Below are 25,790 nucleotides of genomic sequence, written 5' to 3'. Positions count from 1 at the left end.
GAAAATAATTATATTGTTTAAATATGTAATATGTAACAAGTTTTGCAAATATGCATTGAGTTGGGCAATCATGGGAATTTAACACATTTAAATATTTAAATACTTACTTGTGATAAATGAACAGGCGTATTTTTTTTAGTATTTGGTAGATGTGATGCTTTGCTTTTTCTGGGAATTATATGTTCCTCCACAAATTTTAAACTATCATAGTACCATAAATTGGGTCTGTATACCTATAATTTGTGTACATAATGTATATAATAATATATAAATCTTTATGCTTAGTCTATAAATTATTTAACTAATAAATTATTTTAATACTCACATTTTCTATACCTATACCACTCTTCATTGATGCTCGTACTTTTGCATTTTCAGAATTAAATTGATTTCTTAAATTATAAAATTTGATACTGCATTCTTTTTCTATAGTGTTAGGTCTAATAGTATTAACTATTGCACAAACACGTTTTAATGATTCATAACGTAAGTTTTTATTATGATAATTTGAGTTTCTTGTTTGATATAGACAAGGCTCATTTTTGTATGCGTCAATTAGAACTTGAACTGCTTCTTTTGTCCACGTTGCCATGTCTTTCTGCTAAAATTTTATTAGTTCAACAGCAAATTTACTCATTTGCATTATACAGCATTAGTACACATTAAAAAGAATTAAATGAGGTTATCTATAAAAGAATACAAATTTTGAGATCGATAATTATTCAATAATGTTATCACATTAATTAACATGTTATCAATCAAAGCATTGTTAACATTCTTTTACATAATTTTATGAATATATTTACATAATTTTATGAATAAATTGATTTTATGAATAAATAGGTTATATTGTGGATATTAGTACTAGTGCAATTAGTTATAGAATTTGCTACAATTAATTATTAAAGTCTATTTTGTATTTTTCTACTTACTGTGTTTTTCTTTTCTTTTTCTTTAAATTAATTGTTTACATTTTTATTAAACATTGTCCTATTTTCCTATGACTGTATGTCACATAACCATTTCATTTACTGACGGAGTTTCTCTCACATTACGATTGGCTGTTATCTAGGAAATTTTTAGGGTCTTAAAGATTTTGTTGAAATCTCCAGAAATCTTATAATTAAAACAGAGCTGTCCACGTTTTGCACTTTTCGGCCGATTTCCGAGGCTCACCTCCTAGCGGCCCCCACTTACGCTCGAGACCTTAGACTAACTACTCATGTAGTGGGGTGGCACTCCTGTCGATCCTGTATCGAGCAGGATCTACCATCTACCTCGCTCTCTTCGTGTGCAACTGTGGCCTGAGGCGGATCTCTTCGTGTACGAGCCGAAAACGTGTGCAGTATCCTTTCCAAAAAGAAAGTGCGCCGAATCTTCAGGAAAGAAGAGATCGCAAGCTGGTAAGATAACTCTTGCTTTTCTGTAAAACGAACTCTCTGTTCTCTCTGAAACCTCGTCTACCGCATTTTCGTGTTTTCGAGTCATGCCGGCAGCGTGGCCGCCATTAGTGAATTTGATGATTCTCGGCGACATTATTGCTGTTAGAAATTATTTCGAGTGAGCGGAGCGACCGGTCTCAAGCAAGATAAAAGCGACCAGGACTATAGAATCGGCTAGTATAGAATAAGTGATTGTGTTCGGCCTCTCGGAGATACGGGACCACGTGAAACACAGGCGAGTCGTCGTGTATCGTCCTTTGTCCGCTTGTGTTGTACATTTTCGCGTGTGCATGTACTTATCTCGTGAAGAATTATGTCGTATTATGTATGTGTCGCAGCTGCGTTCGGTAATTTATTGCCAGTACTGATGATCTATAATATAAGGTGAACTATAGATTTTTTTGTCTGGTAGTGAATTACTGAACACAGCACATGTAGGTTATTTGTTCGTGTTGTCGCAGAAAAATTTCGCGTTCGTCGTTCTGTCGTGCATGTTACGTTATCGTAGAATATGAATGTGATCGGGAAAACTGTCGCGTCCATGATTTCGAACTATTGATTTCTTGATTCCTGGGGCTAGTTTGTCGAAATTTTCTTTACATAAAATATTTTCCTATATAATAAAATATTTTAAGAAAATAATGAAAGTTTTTAATGTGTTAAAAAAGATAAATTTTATTTAAATTTTTATTAAAATTATTGAATTATTGATTTATATACAATATATTATATATATATATATATACATTGATTATTATTGATTATTAATTGATTACGTATATATTAATTGGCTATATTTATTGGATGTTAATTTATTGAATATTTTAGAAAACGAAAATTGAAAATTTATTTAATATAGTATATCTTTTATAATCGATCAAATGAGTTTAGAAACTTTTATTAAAGTTGATTATAATCTTTAATTTTTTTTATAATAATTATGTTTTTGTAATTTAATTTTAAAATTTTTTCTTGTTAATTTAAATAAAATATATTTTTCTTTAATTTAATAATCTAAATAATTTTTTAATTACTTTTAATTATTTTTCAGGGGATATGGGTCAATGTGATAAAAAACGAAAGACAATGTATTAATGTATTAATGTAGTTTTACTAAATAGTTTAAGATGCCCTGGCTCGTGGTTAAATTTGATTTGGAAAATACTGTTGAAGCTGTACCAAAAAACTGGTATTGTGAAAAATCTTCGACCTGTTACTGGCCACCAGATGCCTGTAATAGCTTTGCCATTGAAGAAAAGATCAAAAATCAACAGACTCCGGATCGTTCATTATGGAAAACATATTCTGCTGTAATCTTGGGGCAATATGGTAAGCTTTATTGATGATATAAGAATACGAAGATACGCAACAAGTCCTTATGTAGTTTTAAACACACTTTCTGTCTTATTTTTCCTTTCCTTAACTTTTTCTTAATATTTTGCAGCTCTTTTCCCGACTGTATTTACATTTTTTCTTTTTATTTACTTTTTCAATATATATTTTCTGATGTGCAGACTGCAAGTCTTAATATTCATTAATTATACTCATATATTTTATATATAGCTAAACATTTATTATTACATCAGTGCAGAATTCTTTTAATATATGTGATTTTGTATGCATAATTTATTACACTAGAACACACAAGCGCGCGCTTCGCGCGCGCCATTGCTCATTTTATATGAAAAATGTAATGATAAAATAATATAATAATGTATTTTATATATAATATAATTATATAAATTATATAATTAAATAAAATTTTATATATAAATAAACGTTTTCTAATATTTAAAATATAAAATTTATTTATAAAAGTTTACACATGAACATTTTGAAAAAGTAATAAGTACTTTATACATTAAATATAATTGTTACTTTTACTATAATAATAAAATAATATAATAAGATATTAATAATTGATTATTATAGAATAACCAGAAATCAGTATTTATATATACAGATGTACGCATGCATGCACATACACACACACACATATATATATATAAATTTAAATGTATATAGTAACTCGTTTTTGATATTATATAATTTATTATTATAATTGAAGATCAGGAACCTTAACAGATTTTTTATTAATTCTCAATTTTCAGGATTGTAATTTAAATAAAGAATTAAATTGTTTATATACAGGGTGTCCGGTAATAGTCGCATCAACCGTCGTGTGCAGGTAGAGCTAGTTAAACCGAGTAGAAAAGTCCTCTACCATTTTGCGATATTCTCAATAATAAGAGAGATATTAATTAATAAAGATCGGCCAATTCGCGTGACGACGGCGAGAAGAGACAGCCCAGTTTTATGTCGTTACTAAGCATGCGGCGAAAAGAAACAGTATAATGTTACACGGTTGCTAAGCGCGCGATGAAGCGGGGTGGAGCGCTTTACAAAAGACAGTAACTCCATACGAGTAGCGCTAACTCTGGACCTCCGAGTGGGCTGTCTCTTCTCGCCGCACGCTTATCATCGCGCGAATTGGCTGATTTTCTTTAATTTATTTCTCTCTTATTATTGAGAATATCGCAAAATGGTAGAGGACTTTTCTATTCAGTTTAACTAGCTCTACCTGCACACGATGGTTGATGCAACTATTACCGGACACCCTGTATATATGTATATATATATATATATATAAATTAGAATTAATTATATATTTTATATTATAATTATATTATAAATTAATTTTAATATATGTCTTCTTAAAAAATGGATTTAATTTTAAAAAAATTTTTAAATAAATTTTTTAGCTTTATATATTAAGAATAAATATACTTTTTAAATCTTTTTATAATTAATTATACTTGATTGGATGGGATTTTACAATTAATTATACTTGATTGTATGGGTTTTTTATTTTTAATTTTTTTTTAATATGCATGTTATTTAAAATTGATAACAGTGATATTTATTAAACATGTATTAAAATAAATACAGATTTTTATTACTTATTAAATATTAAAATAATAATATAAATAATCAAAAATAATAATAATAATTAATAAAAATAATAATTTTTTAATAAATCCATTGCATCGATAAGTTTTTTGGAATTTGAGATGTATTCATTCTAGATGTTTTTATCTTTATTTCAATTTCCAAATATATGATAATTAATTAATCTGAAAAGCATGTAATATATAATATAAACATTTGTTTACAATACAATATAGAAAAATATATTTTGATGTTTGCATGTTTAACTATGTGTGTGCATGATTTATTTATCTAATCTTAATTTTTGCATTATAAATTATTAATTGCTATTTTAAATCACATATCAATATTATTATTTAGTTGCATAAAATTTTGTTTAAATTTATATCAATCAGATTTTGAAAATTAAAAATTAAAAAATAAAATTTCTTATATTAAAAAAACGCCTTAAATACAGTACACAAAAAAACGCATACCAAACATTAGGTTAACGATATCTTCGATATCCTTAAGAATTTATTTATTATTATGCAATGAAAATAGATCATGATAGAATAAAAAAAAGAATGAAAAAAATAAAAAGAATAATAATGAAGAGAAAAAAAGAAATAATAATTTTTATATAAAATAATTTATTTTCTAAATGTAGGAATTATATCTTGTTAATTAATCTCTTTAGGACCAGTTTTTCAATAATAATTTAAACTTAGATTAAAGTTTATATTCTGTTGTCACATGTGTCTGAACATAGTTTAAACTTTTATCTAACTGTTACTTTAAAACCGGCCCTTAATATTTATGTTGCCTAGTAACAAATCTATGATTAATCAATATTTAATTTTAACGTTAAAATAGATGGACAAATATTAGCATAGATTCGTTAACATATAAATATTGTACAATAAATATTGATAAAATATAAGTACCAAGATATAATTCGTAAAGTTTTGAAAGAACGTTACGAGTTAATTTATAAGGTATCTAAAATCTATCTATCTATCATATTATAAGGTATGTAAAATATTTTATTTAGTTCTCTCTCTCTCTCTCTCTCTCTCTCTCTCTCTCTCTCTCTTTCTCTCTCTCTCACTCTCTCTCTTTCATTACTTTTTCTTCCTTTTATTCTCTCTGTCTCCCTCTCTTTCTCTCTTTCATTACTTTTTCTCCCTTTTATTCTCTCTTTTTCTCTTTTTCATTACTTTTTCTCCCTTTTATTCTCTCTCTCTCTCTCTCCCTCCCTCCCTCCCTGCCCCCCTCTCTCTCTCTCTCTCTCTCTCTCTCTCTTTTCATTACTTTCCTTTTTATTCTCTCTTCTTTCTTCTATTTCTTTTTCATTTCACTTTTTTCCTTTTTCTCTCTCTCGTTACTTTTTCTTCCTTTTATTTTCTCTTATTATATCGTGTTTAAATTTCTTCTGTTGTATCACAATTTGATAAAAATTTTAATAATTTAATATTTTGTTAACCTACTAATGTTTGGTGTGTGTTTGTTCATACTGTGTTTAAAGCATTTATTTTATTAAAATATGAGTAATTTTAGTAAATTATTTTTTTTTTATTTTCGATATCTGATTAAAATAAAATTCAGTAATATTTCATACAGTTAAATTGTGACATTAATAAATTATTCGAAAAGCAATTGATAATTTATAGTGTATAAAAGATCAGATAAATAATTTGCATAATAAAATAATTTGCATAATATTTTTTATTCTATTGTATAATACATGTATATATTGTATGTCATGTACTTTTCATAATCATTAATTATCTTATATTTTAAAAATAAAATATAGATGGACATTTCTGCAAGCAGCAGTACATCTCAAAATGTAGATAAATTGATAGACTTAAATAATATAAACGTAATGGAATTATTAACAACAAATGAAGTTTTGGAGAACGTTCAAATGTATGATTCGACTTTGTAAGTATGAAAAAGAAAAAAATTGTAAATTAATTTGTATTTTTAAAATAATTAATATTTAATTTCTTATATTATTATTTTTTTAATTTTTATTGACATGTCATATTTCAATATTTTTTATTATCAAATTGAGGACCATTTCGAAAACGTATTATATTTTCAAGCCCGCTGTTTCATTTTTTAATTAGTTTCAGTCATTTAAAGCGAAAATTAATTTTTTCAAATTTTAGGACCCAATGTAGATATCAATATGTTAGGTATTGACACTTCATATTTCAATATTTTTTATTATTAATCTGAGGACCATTTCGAAAACGTATTCCCATATTTTGAAACCCGATCTTTCATTTTTTAATTAGTTTCAGTCATTTAAAGTGATAATTTTTTTTTCCAATTTTTGGACCCAATGTACGAATCAATATTTAGGTATTGACACGTCATATTTCAATATTTTTTGTTATCAATCTGAGAACCATTTTAAGGACGTATTGCCATATTTTGAAGCGCGCTCTTTCATTTCTTAATTAGTTTCAGTCATTTAAATCGATTATTATTTGTTCCAATTCTTTTGGACCCAATGTACGAATCAATATGTTAGGTATTGACACGTCGTATTTCAATGTTTTTTATTATCAATCTGAGGACCATTTTAAGGACGTATTCCCATATTTTGAAGACCGCTCTTTCTTTTTTTAATTAGTTTCAGTCATTTAAAACGATAATTATTTTTTCAAAATTTTAGGACCCAATGTACGAATCAATATGTTAGGTATTGACACGTCATATTTCAATATTTTTTATTATCAATCTGAGGACCATTTAAGGACGTATTCCCATATTTTGAAGCCCGCTCTTTCATTTTTTTAATAAATTTCAGTCATTTAGAGCGATAATTAATTCTTCCAAATTTTAGGACCCAATGTACGAATCAATATGTTAGGTATTGACATTTCATATTTCAATATTTTCTAATATCAATCTGAGGACCATTTTGAGGACGTATTCCCATATTTTTAAACCCGCTCTTTCATTTTTTTAAATAAATTTCAGTCATTTAGAGCGATAATTAATTCTTCCAAATTTTAGGACCCAATGTAATAATAATAATAGTAATTATAATAATAATATTAATAGTAATAATAATAATAATAATAATAATAATAATAATAATAATAATAGTAATAATTATATAGTTGTTCAAAATTTTTCTATTTTTAAACAATTGTTCTTGATTTTTAATTATTTTGTAGAGAGTATATAATATAATTGTATTATTATTTATTACTAATTATTTTTAATTAAATTATATAATAGCGAAATTATTGGCTACGTGGATGGTATAGAGTCTCCACTATATATAGGCACAAAACGGCAACACAAAATTTTTAAGTTTTATTTAAATAATGGGAGAGGAAAGAGGATTCAAATTGTTTCTTGGAATGATGATATTGATTATATTCTACATCTTATAACTGTGAATCATGTGAGTATTTTTACTATTTTTCTTATTTATGGAAAAAAACATTAATCACATTAGCAAAATTTTAGCTATTATAATTAATATAATTAGTTGTTCATAAAATAAACAGGGCAGAAAGTTATAAAATCAACACTATATGTTATATTCTAATATATTATAACATATATAATGTATTACAAATATTATCATTATCATTAATAATGTTACATGATTTATTATTATAGTTTATATTTTTAAATAATTTGAATATAAATATTTGATACTTTTTTTTTAAATATTTTTAAATGAATAAAACAAAAATATATATAAAAGTTTATAAAAATACAATGAATATTATTATTATTATATTTGATAATATTTAATAAAATTTAAGATATTTGAGTTAAAATAATAAAGTTGATATCTTTCTTAATATTTTTTTAAAAGTTAATTTTTGCGTATTAATTTTGTAATATGAAATTTCTTAGACCCAATTGCACCAATGTTATTTTAGCTTTAAGTGAGACTTGAATATGTATCTATCTTTAACTTTCTTTCTAAATAAATAAAGATATTATATATTTAAGTCTTGCTTAAAGCCAAAGTAGGTAACGTTGATACAATCGGGCTTTAAATATTTAATTTTACAATGGTTTCTAAATTCTCAATAAGAAAAATATTATAAAAGAATAAATTAGAATACATAAATAAATAATTAAATAATATAATAATAATATAATAATAATAATAATAATAATAATAATAATATTACAGATTATTCATTTGGACGGTGTGCAAGTGCGCCCGCCAAAAATGGCACAATTTAATAATGGCAACGTGCCATATGAATTATTAGTAAAGTCTAATACAATCGTATCAAATATGGGAATATTTAATCCAATTAGTTCTTTAGATACACTACCTGAATCAGTCGAATTTTGTGATGTATTAAATACTACAAATCGTATTAGTAAGTATTCTTTCATTATATTTTTAATAATTTTTTTATCATTTTTACCTATTATACTATACAATTTGGAATAAGTTAATTTTTTATCTTATCTTTTATATATTATTTTATATATTATTAATTGTTTTTCTACAAAATATATAGCTGTTATATATTGCTGTTTTTTTAAAATCTATATAGCTATTAATTGCAAATTACATACTTTTTTAAAACAAAAACAACGTGTTTTCTTTATATTAATTAATTTCTTTCATTATTTTGTGTATAAAGATATTAAAGTAAGATCATCGGTAAATAATTATTTTATGAGATATTTCATAATTTATGTAATATTATTTCAAATTATAGTATAAAATATCTTGTAAACTGTTTATTTTTTCATCCTACCATTATAATTTTTTTATACAAATATTGCAGAAAAAAATTAATTTATTGTATATATTTAAAAAAAATATGGTTTCTTTTAAAAAATTTAAAATGATCTTGCCCTGATCTTGACAACGTCAGCTAAGAAATATAAAAATGTTTTTAAAACGTTATTATAATTATATTATAAATAATAAAATTTAATTTTATTCTATTTTTTCTAATTAATTGTATACTTTACAGTCTTAAAAGGATATCTAAAAACAAATTTTCAAATAACGATAGATAAATTAAATAAAATTATTGGATGTGATGCAATAACAGATGGTGTGTATAAATTAGAAATACACATTATGAATTTTATAGAGGATGATTATTTTAAATATGATATTAAAAAAGGGGATCATATTGAAGTAATCGGGATTATGCAAGTAACAAGTAAAAACATTTATTATATATTATTATACATGTTTTTAATTATTAAATCAATAACTAATAATAAGAATTTTAAATAATTATTAATATATTTAAATAATTACTAATAATATAATTAAATAATTTCTCTCTCTCTCTCTCTCTCTCTCTCTCTCTCTCTCTCTCTCTCTCTCTCTCTCTCTCTCTCTCTCTCTCTCTACTTGTACATACTATACAGATAAAATCATATATAAATCATTTATATGTCGTGCTTACATATATGTGTATGTACATATAACATACATATTTACGAAAATTTCAGGCACTTTTTTTATTTTTACTAAGTTTCTAAACTGATATCTGAAGATTCACTTATATTCCTTTATTCAATTCTAATGGTGAAGTCGTGTTATTTTGTATATACAAATTATCAATAAAAAGAATAAGCTGTCTAAATAAATTAATCGTTTGGTTGATAACCATACAAACCTTTTAGGATCTCATTAAAATCTTCTTTACAATTCCATTTACAAAAAAAATAATCACATAATCCCTTTATATCAAAATAATATTATATATATATACACACACACATATATATATGTATACACATATATATATATATATATATAATTTTTTAAATATTTAATAAATATTTTTATAATTTTATAGTTATGCCACCATATTTATTTGTATCTGATTTAAAAGATGTAAAAAAATTGATGGACATATGTCACTGCTAGCAGTTTTAAAAGGCACACAAATATTAAAAAAAAGAAAAATTGAAGACTCATCTGATCAGGTATAATTATTACACAATTATTATTTGAAAAAGCTTAATTATTCTTAATTTATAATGATACATAATTTTAATACTAAAATAGGAAGAACAAAAACGTTGAAATGATATTTTGATGTCGTTTTCACCAACTTTGTATCTAAATTTAATTAATATGATGTCAAATTAACATCATTTTGATTTTTTTGTTCTTTAGAAATCGTTTCCTTAAAAAAAAGACATATTATAGTTAATTTAATGTAATTATAATACAAAAAAAGTAATTCCAATTATATATAAAAAATATTTTAATTCTTTTTGTAAATTACTATCCTGAGAATTAACAGATCTTTTAAAAATCTTTTTTTGATTTTTTTTATGATAATTTTTTTAAGGTTTCTCGTTTTTTATTGATAATAAATTATAATGTCAAAAACGAAATACCATATGATTTTTTTATTGAGAAATACATCAAAATAAAGTTTTTAAAAATACGATTACTAACGTTTAATTATTATTTATTAATAAACATCTGTATAACTCATCTACATTTTAAACGAAAATAGAACTTTCGATAATTGAGCATAATTTATTTAGCTATTTAATATACGAATTAATAATTGAGATTTTATAAGATTTTATAATATTATGTACATATGATGTAGTTTTATATGTATATATATATACAGGGTGTCCGGTAACAGTCGCATCAACCGTCGTGTGCAGATTCCTGGGATCATTTGGAGACGATTTTTCCTCAGCGAAAATGTCGAGGGAGGTCATTATTTTTTGCATGTTTTCAATTTTTGCTATCATGTATCTTTGTAACTAAGCCTTAAATAAAAATTCTATTAAAGTAAACTCTACCTAAAATTAACTGAAGAATGTGAATTTATTATTATTTTATTTCCACAAGGCTTAGTTTGCGAAAAACCCTTTATTTTCAATCGCTTATAACTCGAAAATTATTGGTGTCTCGACATTTTTGCTGAGGAAAAATCGTCTCCAAATGATCCCAGGAATCTGCACACGACGGTTGATGCGACTATTACCGGACACCCTGTATATATATATACAGGGTGTCCGGTAATAGTCGCATCAACCGTCGTGTGCAGGTAGAGCTAGTTAAACCGAGTAGAAAAGTCCTCTACCATTTTGCGATATTCTCAATAATAAGAGAGAAATAAATTAAAGAAAATCAGCCAATTCGCGCGATGATAAGCGTGCGGCGAAAAGAGACAGCCCACTCGGGGGTCCAAAGTTAGCGCTACTCGTATGGAGTTACTGTCTTTTGTAAAGCGCTCCTCCCCGCTTCATCGCGCGCTTAGCAACCGTGTAACATTATACTGTTTCTTTTCGCCGCATGCTTAGTAACGACATAAAACTGGGCTGTCTCTTCTCGCCGTCGTCACGCGAATTGGCTGATCTTTATTAATTAATATCTCTCTTATTATTGAGAATATCGCAAAATGGTAGAGGACTTTTCTACTCGGTTTAACTAGCTCTACCTGCACACGACGGTTGATGCGACTATTACCGGACACCCTGTATATATATATATATTTAGGGTGTCCCATTTTAAAAAACGTACTTCGATAATTTTTCAACGAAGCATGTTCAGCAAAAATGTTTTAGACAAAAGTTGTATGGTTTCGAGGGTGACATAATATAGTGCCATTGATTTGACCTTGAAAACTGAATATTTTACAAGATATTTTACATTTTGGTATAACATTGTTAGCTTCAAACCTTTATAACTCAAAGAGTACTCCTTGAAAAAGTACTTTATTATAGGGTTTTGGAAAGCTCTCGAGATAAGCTACAAGAATATTCAATGAAAAATAGATGGTTCCGTTTAAGAAATTAAAGTTGACCTTTACGTGACCTTCAAATGACTTTTCAAGGTCAAATCAATGGCACCATCTTATGTCCCTATTGAAACCATACAACTTTTGTCTGAAACATTTTTGCTGAAAATGGTTCGTTGAAGAATTATCGAGGTGCGTTTTCTTAAAATTGGACACCCTGTATAATGTATATTATAAATATAGTTATATTATCAAATAATTCTTTTTAAAAATTATTTTGATATATTTCCCAAAAAAAAGTTATAATTTATCGCTTCTGACGTTATAATTTCATGGGTTTCTAGTTAATTTATGCATACGCGCATGCGCATATACACAAATACATCACACAAACTGAAAAACACATATACGCGTTGTGTATATTTATATTTTATAAATTTATATTATTTCGTTTTTTGCAGGATCGAAGCAAAAGAAACTCCATATAATTTTTATTCAAAAACGTTTATAAAAATTATTGTTATAAAATTATAAATTATTATAAATTATTTTAAAAATTGGTTTTTATGTTTAAAAATAGTTTTCTGTTTACCTAATTTTATTTATTGTTTAATTTATAATTATAAATAATTTAAAAAATTATTATTATAAATAAAATTAATTATTGTTAATTATTTGTACCTTGTTTTATTCTTTCTATTTTAATATATGGTAGGCAATATTAATTTAGTAATAAATCAATGTTAAAATAATAATAATTAATAATATAATTTCAATAATATATTACTATAAAATTAAACTATTTAAATTATATTATTATTAAATATATTTAGTACATTAATAATAATAATAATAACAATAATAATAATTTATAAATATAATATATTATAATCACTTTTAATATTATATATAAATATTAATTTAATAAAATGAACATCATAAAATTATTATTTTAAATTATTATTATTTTTTAATTATTATTTCTACTGTTACTATTACTTTAACATAAATCATTATTTGTTATTAAATTTAAAAAGCAAAAAGTTAATTATATATTTCTTTATAGACGTAATTTTTTACGTATCTATTATTCCGTTGATTACCAAGATAAACTTTTAATGCTTTCCAAGAACGAACTCGCGAAAAGGCAACATAAAGTTGTCCATGATTAAAAACATCTTTACGAAGATCTAGACCAATTTTATCAAATGTTTGTCCTTGAGATTTGTTAATTGTCATAGCAAAAGCTAATTTTATCGGAAATTGTCTTCTAGAAAAAGTAAAGGGATATATATTTTCGCAATATAATGTTATACGATTTAAAAATACAATGTCTCCTGCTTTGTCGCCTGTTATAATTTTACACTTTAATAAATGATCTGCAAGCTCTATAACCATTAATCTTGTTCCATTGCAAAGACCTTCATTGATACTAAGATTTCTAATCAACATAACAATACAATTTGGTCTTAAACGCAATTCATGGGGAGGAAGAGATGATGGAGATAAATTATTTAAATATTCTGGTAATAAAGCTTCACCAAGGTCACCATTATCATTATTTACAGCGCTGTCTACACTTGTATAAATTCGTTCACCTGTTAAATCTAATAATTCAACAACTTTTTTATTGATTTCATCTACATCAACATTTCTTGCAGAAAGTATCGCACATTTAGTTACTTTGACAAATTCCTTTTTTCGTATTAATTCACCATATATATCTTCCACAATATCTGCATTAATAGGTGTTACACAACATTCAGGAATCTGTATGTTATCATTGAAATCATTTAATATACCATCTCCCATATCTAATAAAAACTTTGCAAATTCAATTTCTTCTGGGAGAACTCGCATATTTTGTGTTAAAGAAAATTTTACGAAATGTTTCCAAATAGAACTAAATTTAATAGAAAGATTAACAATTTCACTTCGAGTAGCATGTACTTTTATAGGCAAAAGTTGTCTAAAATCACCACCTAATAAAACAATTTTTCCGCCAAAAGGAAAATCATTATTCATAACATCACGCAATGTTCTATCCATAATCTCTAAAGCATATCGTGGTGCCATTGGTGCTTCATCCCAAATATAAATATCAGTTTCTTTCAAATATTGAGCTTCTTTAGATTGTATTTTAATAGCAGATGATGAATCAACAAATAATGGAACTGGTAATCCAAATGTCTTATGAACTGTTTTTCCAGTAGGCAATAATGTCGCTGCAATACCCGTTAAAGCCATTGTACACACGCGTTTATTTCTAATTCTAGCTAAATGATAGATAGTTGTATATATAAATGTTTTACCTGATCCACCCGGACCATCAATATAAAAACAATTATTATGATTGTTATCATTGTTTAATCTATCTAATAAAATATCGACTATCTCTTTTTGCTTTTCATTGTTTATATTGTTTAGTACCTATTTCCATAGCTTCTTCAAGTATTATATAATTCTCCTCTTCATTATTTTCTATTAATTGTTCCATTTGTGGGAAATCAGCAAGACTTTTATCTTCAGTACGTAGTATACTATTAATTTGCGCATAGGCTTTATTTTGTCCTTGTAATATACCAAATTGTCGAACGTAATCCTCAGACATTGCTACTTTAAAATTTTCCCACAACTCTTCAGGATGTTGCGGCTGACAATGTAATAATATACGTACAAATAATCTACGAAGTTGTCTTGGCATCATCCATCCAACAGCTTCATTCATAGCTCGTTTCCATTCATCATCATCTTCGCTTAAACCTAACGCCAAACATGCCGCTGAAAATGATTGACAAAATTCTCCATTTATAGTTCTTAAATCATTAAAACTTGTAGCTCCCTTTACTGTGAGTAACAATAATCGTAAATGATATAATTCTGTTTGTGATGGGCTAACGGAATACATTCGTCCTATACAATTAAAATAGTTTTTGCGTTTAATCCAACGCGATACATTACTGCCATTAATTTTCTCTTTTTTAAATGTATAATTACGTGGAATTTCAATATATAAATATTGTCTTGCTTCTTCATCACGTGAGTTCAATGAGAAATAATCTATTAACATTGTAACTTGATTTAAAGCAGAAGTCATTCCGTCATTAATACATTCATTTTCAATTATAATAGTTTGTTCATTCGGAAGATGAACTGGTAAACGCATTATAGCATGACTTTTATCCTGTAATTTTTTACTAAGAATTCGCCAACTGGCTTCTACAGGTCCGACATAACGAGTTTCGATATAATTATGTATCTCATCATGATCAATAATTATATTTTCTGTTATTGGCTCAATGGTTATAGCAGCAACATCATGTCCTTTATAAATATATTTATATAAATATTTAACTGATTTGATACTTGAAACTATCTCAACATTAATATGACAATTAAATATAATTGATAAAATAGGACAATATGGAACAACATAACGATTATCAATTATATATCCACCAGGACGTTCAAAATTTTTACCATTATCACGCCGACGATAATAAGGATAAGCATCTTCATCCATTCTAATTTCTTCTAAAAAAGATTTCGGATAACGTTTCGAACAATGTCCATCTACTAAACACCAATCACCACAAGGTCCATGAATCATATGTTTCATAACTATATCATGTAAAATTTGATTCTCACATGGATCAGGAATTTCAGCAGAAATATATTTATCAACAATCTGTGGGGTTATTATTTTAAAATTATATTTTAAAGTAATTAACATATGAACATGTGGCAAACCACGTTTTTGAAATTCAATAACATACACAAACGCTGCTACATCACCAAAAAGTTTTTGCTTAACTATTAAATCAATTAAATAATCTTTTTTAATATTAAATACACGAGCACAAATGTCAGGTCTATCAGAAGCTTGTTGACCAGGCAAGAGATTTTCCTCAATTTCACGCCATTTTGGATTGCAAGTCATAGTAATAAAAAGGTCTGGTTTACCAAATTTACTAACAATTGCCATGGCATCTTGATAATTTTGTAACATATTACGCGGCGATCCAATAAACGTGGAAGGAAGTATAACCATTTTACCAATACGGCCATTTAAATTATTTGCCATAGTTTGAACATAATCTCTTAAACCTTGATATGTTTCAGAACGTAATTCTTTTTGATGATTTTTGCAATAATTAATTCTATCTTTTTCTATTTTAACATAACTATCTACAAGCCACTGTTGAAATAGACGACGTCCTGATAAAAAAACATTAAATTCATCACGAATAGCCATACGATATTTAATATACTGTCCCCGAGTTATTCGTTTATTACTATTTAATTTTGTTAAATGACAATGCCATCCTTGAGTACCATACGGATAAAATAATGGATATATCCATGGTTCAACATTTGGATCCATACTACTAACATTTTGCAAAGTTTTAGTATTTCTATTACGTATTGTTACGTATGATTCTGGAATTTCTCCATCAGCAGTTGTACGAAAAACAGCAGCAACTTCATTAGTTCTTTGAAAATTAAATCGGCGTCGATCCATGCCTGATCTTAACGTAAATAATAATTGTAATTCTGAAAACGATTCTTCAGATTCTGTCTCTAATTGTTGTTGATTTTTTAATTCTTCACTCATCATTAGATAAGAGCGAGCAAATATATTCAATTCTCGCATTATATATTCAAGATTTTCTACGATTTCAGAATCTAAATGTGAATTTTCATTAAGACGATAATTTATTGCTTCATTAGAATCTACAATAAAAAGCTGACCATAAGTCGGATTTTCATTTTGAGCAGCATACAATGCTGTATTAATCTGATAATAAATCTGCCCATGTATTTTGAAGCAATATGGACCTGGTCTCCTGTTTTCAAAATTAAGTTTTCAAATTAGCGTTAAATGATGCGAATGAAAATGAACTATTATAACTACGAATATGTTGGAAAAAATTATTTGATTTTGCATGACTACCGTCGAATAAACTACGTAGAAATTGTGGAAGTTGAGGCAAAGTTTCTAAATACACAGCACCATGATTACAACAATCATGAAATGAATTACCTTTGTTATGAATTTTTTCAGCTGCAAAATGTTTAGCATTACAATGAATACAAATCACATCCATAGAACCTATATAATATTCAATAACGTTTTTTAATGCATTTGTACTATTAATATTCATAAGAGGCTGTTGTCTTTTTCTTGATCTGTAATTGATTTGCTTTTCCGCCCGTCGTTGTTTTCTTGTTACAATATTTAAAAAATTTTCAACGTTTTGATTTCTAAATTCTATACCACAATTATCATTAGAAGAGGCTGCAATGTGTTCTTCCTCAACTTCATTATTTAATTCTATTATATGATTTCTAAAATTATTTGTTTTTATTGTATTTATTTCTTTTTCAATTTGACGACGATGTCGTTGATTCTCATTTCTTTTTTCACGACATCGTTGTTGAAATTCTTCTTCTTCTTCTGCAGTGCGTTGAATTCTACGTCTTGGCATTTTATAAAAATGATATAGAAGAATAAAATACTATGTTAAAAATGTTGACATATAATAATAAATATAAGCTTACAATTTAGTATAAGTATAAAAAAACAATATTAAATGTAAGTTAAATATAAAGTAAAAAATGTAGGAAATAAGATATTAATTAATAATGCATAAATTTATTAATTAAAGACAATAATTAAGCACAATACAGTTATTAATCTGGTAAATCTTATCACTTAGACAAAAATACAATGTAATATTTGGTAAAATAATAAAATAGTAAAATATACTAAATAAATAAAAACAATCAAAAGTTAAAAGAAACAATTTGATCGAGCAATGAGTTTTTTTATTAAACGATTTAATTTAATCAGCCTCTCCTTTAAGTTGTATCACGACAGATTAAGTTAAATTAAGTTAGGTTGAGTTAGATTAGATTAAAGTTAAGTATATATACTTAACTCCAAATTCAAATTTGTATTTTAAATGCAGATAATAAATTACAATCAATGTTAATATTTTATTAATATTGTATCGTAATCACAATTGTCATCGTTATTATAATTATCATCATCAACAACATTATCAACATCATTATCATTATTATCATCATTTTCATCATTATTATTATTTTATATTATTATTATTTTTGTACTATTTTATATCATTATCATCATTATATTGTCATTTTTTTGTCATCATTATCAAATTTTACTTTTTATTAAAATATCAATAAACATGTATATAAATCACATAAATTACATATATATAACGTGTAACATACAAGACAATAATATAAATAATGTAACTACATTAAATAAAAATTAATTAATATAAAACATTCAATCTGCTTATGATATTATAACTAATTATATTAATATTTATGACACATTAATGTGTTTATATTATTATATATTATAGTTTATATTATTATATTATTTGTTATTTATTCCAATTCTTCTTATCATTAATGACTTCTTATGGCTCATTCTTTTAATTATTCTTCTACTACATAACTACATCATTGCTCTCAATTCTGAAACAAAAAATTATAAATTAATACTTTTTATTTAAAACATTTTTATATTTATATATAGAGTATCCTCCAAATTATAAATTTTAATATTTAAATATCTTTTTTTATAATTTGTTATAAACAAAAATTTTTCAAACAAACATTGTAAGAATTTGGATGTGTAAGAATATTATTGAATTAATCTTTGATTGAATAATCAAGATAAAATAAAAGTCAATTTCAATTCAAAATGTAATTTATTTATACAGCATACCTTTCTTTATTCAATACTTTTTTTTCCTCTTCTTTTTTTATTATCTATTCTATCTTTTTTCTCTTTCTTTCCCTTTTTTTCTTTTATTGATTGTTCTTGAATCTTCTTTTATAATTCTTCGTTTTCTCTGTCAGACAAAATTAAAATTATATTTTATATTTGTATTCTGTCAAATAAAGAATAAATATGTAATATAAATATAATAAAAACTGAATGAAATAAGAACTTATTTTTCTATAAGAACTTATTTTTATTCAATGAAAATAATATATACCCGGCGATGAAAGATCTATAACTTGTATATGTATACATTTTATTTATTATTTATTTAAATTCTTATTTATAATAATTTGACCATAGTATCACTGAGAAGAATCTAATTCAAGATCGAAACGTTTGTTCTATATATGTATTATACATTTAAATCTAATGCGTTTTAAAATACAAATTATACAAATTATACAAATTATAAATATAAAGAACGTACCTTTCTCTATTTGTTCTTCTTATCTCTTTTCTGTCTCCCTCTTTCTTTCAATTTCTCTCTCTTTATCTTTCTTTATTCAATACTTTTTTCCCTCTTTTTTTTTGATTATCTATTCTATCTTTTTTCTCTTTCTTTCCCTTTTTTTCTTTTATTGATTGTTCTTGAATCTTCTTTTATAATTCTTCGTTTTCTCTATCAGACAAAATTAAAATTATATTTTATATTTGTATTCTGTCAAATAAAGAATAAATATGTAATATAAATATAATAAAAACTGAATGAAATAAGAACTTATTTTTTTATAAGAACTTATTTTTATTCAATGAAAATAATATATACCCGGCGATGAAAGATCTATAACTCGTATATGTATACATTTTAAGTCAGTTTCACGGTATAACCCCAGAAAGAGGATTTGCAGATTTTATTTTTGCACATATTATTCTACATATTGTTATAATGAATTTCATTGGATAGAGGATTAGAGAATTCTAATTTGACTTATCCAAGTATCAAAAGAAAAAATGTATAAAAAATATTTAAAACTCATTTTCAAAAATATTTTAAAAATGTTAATATAATTGGTTAAGTTCCTTTTTATTCATTAAAAAATGTTTACTTTCACATTAATGTAATATAAATATTAATTTTACTTTTATTAAATATTTAATATTTCATTAATAAAAATATTAAGTAAAAATATTTAGTAAACGTTAAATAAATATTTATTCTATTAATATTTTATTAATATTTTCCTTTTCTAATAAAAGCATGTTATTGACATTGTTGTCGTTTTTCTGCGATTCCATAAAATAAAAAAATTAATTATTCTTTAAAATGGCTCTGATTGATTAGTCATGTCATTATAAAATATGATTGATGAATAAAAGTATGTTATGTTATTAAAAATATTACAAACACACACACACACATGGAACGTTCCATGTCAATTAAGCCACCCTTATTGCAAAAAAAGCGACCTTTTTATTTTAATTTTTAACAGCTAAATTTTATCCTTAATAAACATTCCTACACTAATACCAAAAAGTTACAGAATATATATATATATATATATATATATATATATATATATATATCATAGACCTTATAGATATGGACTGGCAATACATAAAGCAGATCTTGTCTGGAGGAGGTTAGAGAGAGAAACATACTACTTTTTTGCAACAATAGTATTTCCGGACACTCGTAGAGAGAGATAATACTTTCTCTCTCTCCGAGTGTCCGGAAATACCATTGGTGCAAAAGAGAGAGTAGTATGTTTCTCTGTCTAACCTCCTCCGGACGCTGCTGCTAGCAGAAACTATCGGCAATTGCCAATCCATATCTATACCCTGGTAACACTTCTATTGCAGTTTTGCTGTAAAACTGCACGAAAAATCGTGCATTAACTTTCGAGTAGATCATGCGTTTTCTATTTCCAATTTTGACTATTTTTCTGTTGACAGAAACTTACGCTCGTCATAGAGCAACAGAATTGCGAAAGATATGTGGCAGGATTCACTGCTAATAATTTATAGTTATATGCATTTACGTATAGTAGAATAATGCAAGAAATGCGGTAGATGCTTGCGCAAATCGCAGTGCAACATAATCGCGCTAGATTGGTGGCTATATCTGCTGCTAATAATTTGCAGAAATACACGTATTTATATACAGCAAAATTCAACAAGAATTACGGCAGATGCTTGCGTAAAAAGTAGAGCAGCAATGCAAAAGATTTTGGCAGAATATACTGTGTATCAAAATTGCACAAATAAAGTGCATTAATTATGCAGCAAAATTACAATAATCACTTCAAAAATTTAGTGGAAACAGTGTTTACGGCAATTTTACTGCATAATTTATGACTTTATTTGTGCAATTCTGCTACCACTGCGTAAATATTAATTTAATTAAACATTTTTTATAAATCACATTATTTACGCTCGATTTGAGTTTTTTGTAGGAAATATAATAAATTTTTATTTATTTTTTAACATAAAGAATATTTATTTTCCAACATTGTTGAATTTAAAATATTTAAAAACAAATAATTTAAAAACTATTCAATAATAAAAAGTTCTTAGAACAGTTTCGGAAGTTCAAAAAATGAACAACCCTTCATACAAGGGTTATGTATTATCTTGAAATCTTTTGCAAAACTCAAAATTATATAAAATGAATACAATTATAAATATTTATTAATTTTGATCACTTTTATTAATTATTATAAATGATTTAGTTTTTGATAACATATCACAATGTTGCACTTATAAAGTATTTTAATTTACCTTTTATATATATGTATATGTTAATTTAGAATCAATAAATGCAATTTTTGCTGCAGTTATTTAAAGCCTTTCATTGCTTATAAACTGTTTGTATCTTTTGTATAAGTCATTTAGTATTTTCTTATAAACTACTAAAAAATAGGAACAAAAAATATTTGTCTAACTGTGACCTAAATAAATACTTTTAAATACAGAACTGTCTTTTGTTGAAAGAACAAAATATTTTAAATAAAAGTGGAACTTATATAATATACATATATTAATTTAGAATTACTAAACATAACTTTTGCACAACTAATTCAAAGGCATTGAAAACAAAAAAGGCATTGGGAACAAAAAATATTTTTCTAACCCTGAACGATTCAATTGTACATTCTGTCCGGGTTTTAAAACAAAAATCGGCTTACTGGAACGAGAAAACGCCTACTATTGAAAAAACGAAATATTTTAAACAAAAGTAAAATTTATAATATGCAGGAGTTTATATCATAAAATCTTTATCTTTAATAAATAATATGTAGAAACTTAGATCGTTCATGTTGATCTTCGTTAATCTTCGATCATCTTAATTATTGTTGTATAAATTATTCATATCTTGTAAATGATTTCGTCGACCATTCCCAACATTACGTTCTCGGTTTTCCCTTCGAACTCGATCTCGATGCCTTTGCTTGGCAACTCTTAATGCAGCCTGCATAAGTTGACTAAAACTTTCTATTGAAGTTTTTTCAGACTGATTAATTACTTCTGAAACATAACATATACTTGTATAATATTTATTAAAACATTTAAAAATTTAATTTTGTAACCTTATTTTATTTTATTGTATTAAAACTCAACATTGTTGAATTTAAAATATTTAAGAAAAAATAGTTTTAAAAAAATAGTTTAAAAACTAATCAATAATAAAAAGCTCGAAAGTATAAAAAATCACGAACAATCCTTCGCACGAGGGTTAATGTCATTCCACAATAGGTTGCAAATACCCCCGTTGCCAGTTGACAATTGCGGATTGACCAATCAGCTGACAAGTTGCTTTGCTCAATCCGCAATTGTCAACTGTCAACGAGAGCATTTACAACCTATTGCGAAATGACCCTAATGTATCATCTTGAAAGGATCTTTTTCAAAACTCAAAATTATATAATTGTATGAAATGAAAATCTATTGCGAAGGAATGCTGATGCTAAGGTTTGCAAAATTTTAAGATAGGTCATTGATCGAATACACAAATTGTTGAGGAGAAGGGTTGATCAAAGGGGAGGGGAGAAGTATATCAAAAGTTTTCCGCTATACTCTACAGCAGTGCTGGGATTTACTTGCCATTTACGGCGAGATTTCGAGACGCACTTCTTGCCCCCCACTCCTCGCTCGCGCTATAGCAACGCAGCGCCGGCCGCTCGTAACTAAAGAGCGCGGCACATAGTCTCAGGAACGTGCGTATCAAACGTAATAGCACAATTAGCATTCTAATAGCAAAAGTTATTATTAAAATTTTCTATTCAATCTTTTATTTTGTATTAATAATACAAATAGTTATTATTCTATTATTAATCACGTATATGTGTTCTTTTGCTATTAGAATGCTAATTGTGCTATTACGTTTGATACGCACGTTCCTGAGACTATGTGCCGCGCTCCTTAGTTACGAGCGGCCGGCGCTGCGTTGTTATGGCGCGAGCGAGGAGTGGGGGGCAAGAGGCGTGCGTCTCGAAATCTCGCCGTAAATGGCAAGTAAATCCCAGCACTGCTCTACAGCAACCCAACAATTGTAAACAAATCACTCAATATCAATTTAGGTATAACATACACTAGAAACTGCGACACAACGTTTTTTTCAAGACATGATGATAGGTTGATTTAATTGAATTAGAATAATTCTTTAGAGTCCTAAAATTTCGAAAAATATTTGTAGTTTTTCAAGACATGTACATAAAATAAATATTTTTGTGAAACGTTCCATTAACAATAACATTTTTTCAATTTTTCTGAATAAAATTTATGTTGAGTTTTAGAAATCATAATTTAAGGATATGATTCGCAAATAAGAATACTTACGGAACATTATTTTACTCAGCCGTGTGTTATATAATGTCCTGTGCGATGCAGGTTCATTTTCCTCATTTTCCGGTTCTTCATTGCTTTCTTTATTACTTTTCTGAGCCCACTTAAAATGGCTTGCAAGTTTATTTGAGATAGAATATCTAAGATACTGTCTCAAAGCAACTTTTGCATTAGGATTTCCCCACCAAATAAAATAATTTTTCTGTAAAATATTTTAAGGAGTCAGTGGTGTTATGTAAATTATTATCAATATAGAAATTTATTAACTATCTATAAAAGATATAAGATATAGCAAAACAAATTTCAAATCTCAGAAAAATTTTAATTTTGTGATAAATAATTGTGTAATAGTTAAAGAATTTTTAGGATATTGTATTTTGTATTATCAAATATAACAAAATCATTTTAATATTCCAAAAAGCAAAATGTAAAATTAAAAGTATATTTATATTTAATATTTTTATATAATCAAAATATAAGTAAAACATTTTATTTTACTTACTAGTTCTCCCTGCTTTTCTTCATTTTCCTCGAACTCTTCAAATTCTTGCATATTTTTTAATGGAAAACCTTCTGGAAGCGAATATACTGGGTAAGCTCCACCGTTATTATTTGCGTTTTTGTTTCTAAAAATAATTTCGCTCGGTTTTATACTCCGAAAATTAATATTTAAGAGGGTGTAAAAAAATCTTGATGGATTCTACTTTATATAAACCCAAAAACCGTATCTATTATCCATCTAAATTATCTTCTTTTTATCGTACAACTTTTATCTTTTAAGATAAATTTTGATAAAATTTATAGATTTTTGTAGAATAGAAAATCACGTTCATGCATACTTACACTTGCAGATTATCTAATTTTGTATTGAAGTAGGTTTTCAGTTCATCTATTTTTTTCTCATAATAGTTTTGCATATTGTCAATTTTTTTCGAAATATTTTGTTCCTGAATTTCGCAAAATATATGCATTTTTTCCTGAAATTTTTGTAAGAATTTTTCTTGCAATGTCCTCAAGTTATTTAAATTGGCATTTTCAGGATTGTCATAACTTATACGGCCATAATTATTATTGTGAGAGTTGTAGAACTGCGGAATGTGTCCATGTGTATTATCCAGTGCAGGTCCTGTAAAAATTTGTTTGCTATTCTAGTGTTTTATTTTTTTTGATTATATTAATTTTATTAATTTTAATCCATTGTATGTGTGAAAATATTTTACCTGAGGTATGTAATTCCTGTGTATATGTGGATGAAACTGTGTCATTAGTGTTCCAACTGTCATAATATCCATAATTTGAAGTAATAGCCGAAGGAGTAGATTTATTCAACATTTGAGTTCTTGAGGAATTGTTTTGAACAGTACCTGGGTAAATAAACGTACAACATAATGAATTTTTTTACATAATTAACGAATCTGAAGTTGTATCGTTTTATAGTGTCTGAATAAGGTAAAATATTTTTTTTTAATACAAAAATAGTTACTTGTTTCAGCAACTGTCCCTGAGTTGAAATCGTACATAGAATAATTATTTAATGAACGTATCACATCATCTCCTTGATCATAATTATTTTGTAATGTTTGTGTTGAACAAACAGGTGAGTTCAAATGATTGTTTCCATGCTGTTCAAGTTGCTGTTCCGATATTATTTTTTTTTTGTTTTCTTCTTTTTTTTTATCAGGCCCGGCTGGTTTATCTTGGTTTCCTACTTTTTTAGGGGTTGGTTTTATTGGTTTGTCTTGATTTCCTTCTTTTTTCCGAGCCAATTGTTCATTTTTTTCAGATCTTTTTTTCATTTCAACATTGTTTTCACTGTCAGTCGAAAAATTAGATTCATTATCAGATGATTGACTTGATGCATCAGCTGATTCTTCAGAATTAGAATTGATGAATATTGCTGTCATTTCTTCTAATATTTTACTTTTAGTCTTTTCCTTACTCGTTGGCTTATCAGAATCTGTAGTACAATACTTTTTGGGCTTTTTTATTGTACGTCCTCGTCGATTACATTTTGAACCTTTGTCAGACATTTCTTATAACACTGCGGATCTATACATACATATATAT

General features: G+C 26.1%; 2 protein-coding genes across 2 annotated transcripts; one reads left to right on the top strand and one right to left on the bottom strand.

The window, feature by feature from the left end:
- Window positions 1-6,258: 6,258 nt before the first annotated feature.
- On the top strand, window positions 6,259-12,600 carry LOC145947307 (uncharacterized). Its single transcript, XM_083057114.1, has 5 exons — window positions 6,259-6,317; window positions 7,632-7,800; window positions 8,551-8,746; window positions 9,356-9,543; window positions 12,574-12,600. The coding sequence occupies exons 1-5, from the start codon at window positions 6,259-6,261 to the stop codon at window positions 12,598-12,600; spliced, it is 639 nt and encodes a 212-aa protein (XP_082913240.1).
- Window positions 12,601-13,509: 909 nt separating this feature from the next.
- On the bottom strand, window positions 13,510-16,163 carry LOC145947305 (uncharacterized). Its single transcript, XM_083057112.1, has 6 exons — window positions 15,966-16,163; window positions 15,593-15,800; window positions 14,543-14,893; window positions 14,047-14,337; window positions 13,654-13,848; window positions 13,510-13,553 (listed from the first exon to the last, which is right to left on the bottom strand). The coding sequence occupies exons 1-6, from the start codon at window positions 16,161-16,163 to the stop codon at window positions 13,510-13,512; spliced, it is 1,287 nt and encodes a 428-aa protein (XP_082913238.1).
- Between the last annotated feature and the right edge of the window lie 9,627 nt (window positions 16,164-25,790).

This window comes from Prenolepis imparis, unplaced genomic scaffold, assembly GCF_030444845.1.
Source record: "Prenolepis imparis isolate NDT839.2.m4 unplaced genomic scaffold, iyPreImpa1.0 SCAF_64, whole genome shotgun sequence".
Classification (NCBI taxonomy): Eukaryota; Metazoa; Arthropoda; class Insecta; order Hymenoptera; family Formicidae; genus Prenolepis; species Prenolepis imparis.
Note: the sequence above shows the minus strand (reverse complement) of the source record. Positions and strands in the feature narration are given on the sequence as shown.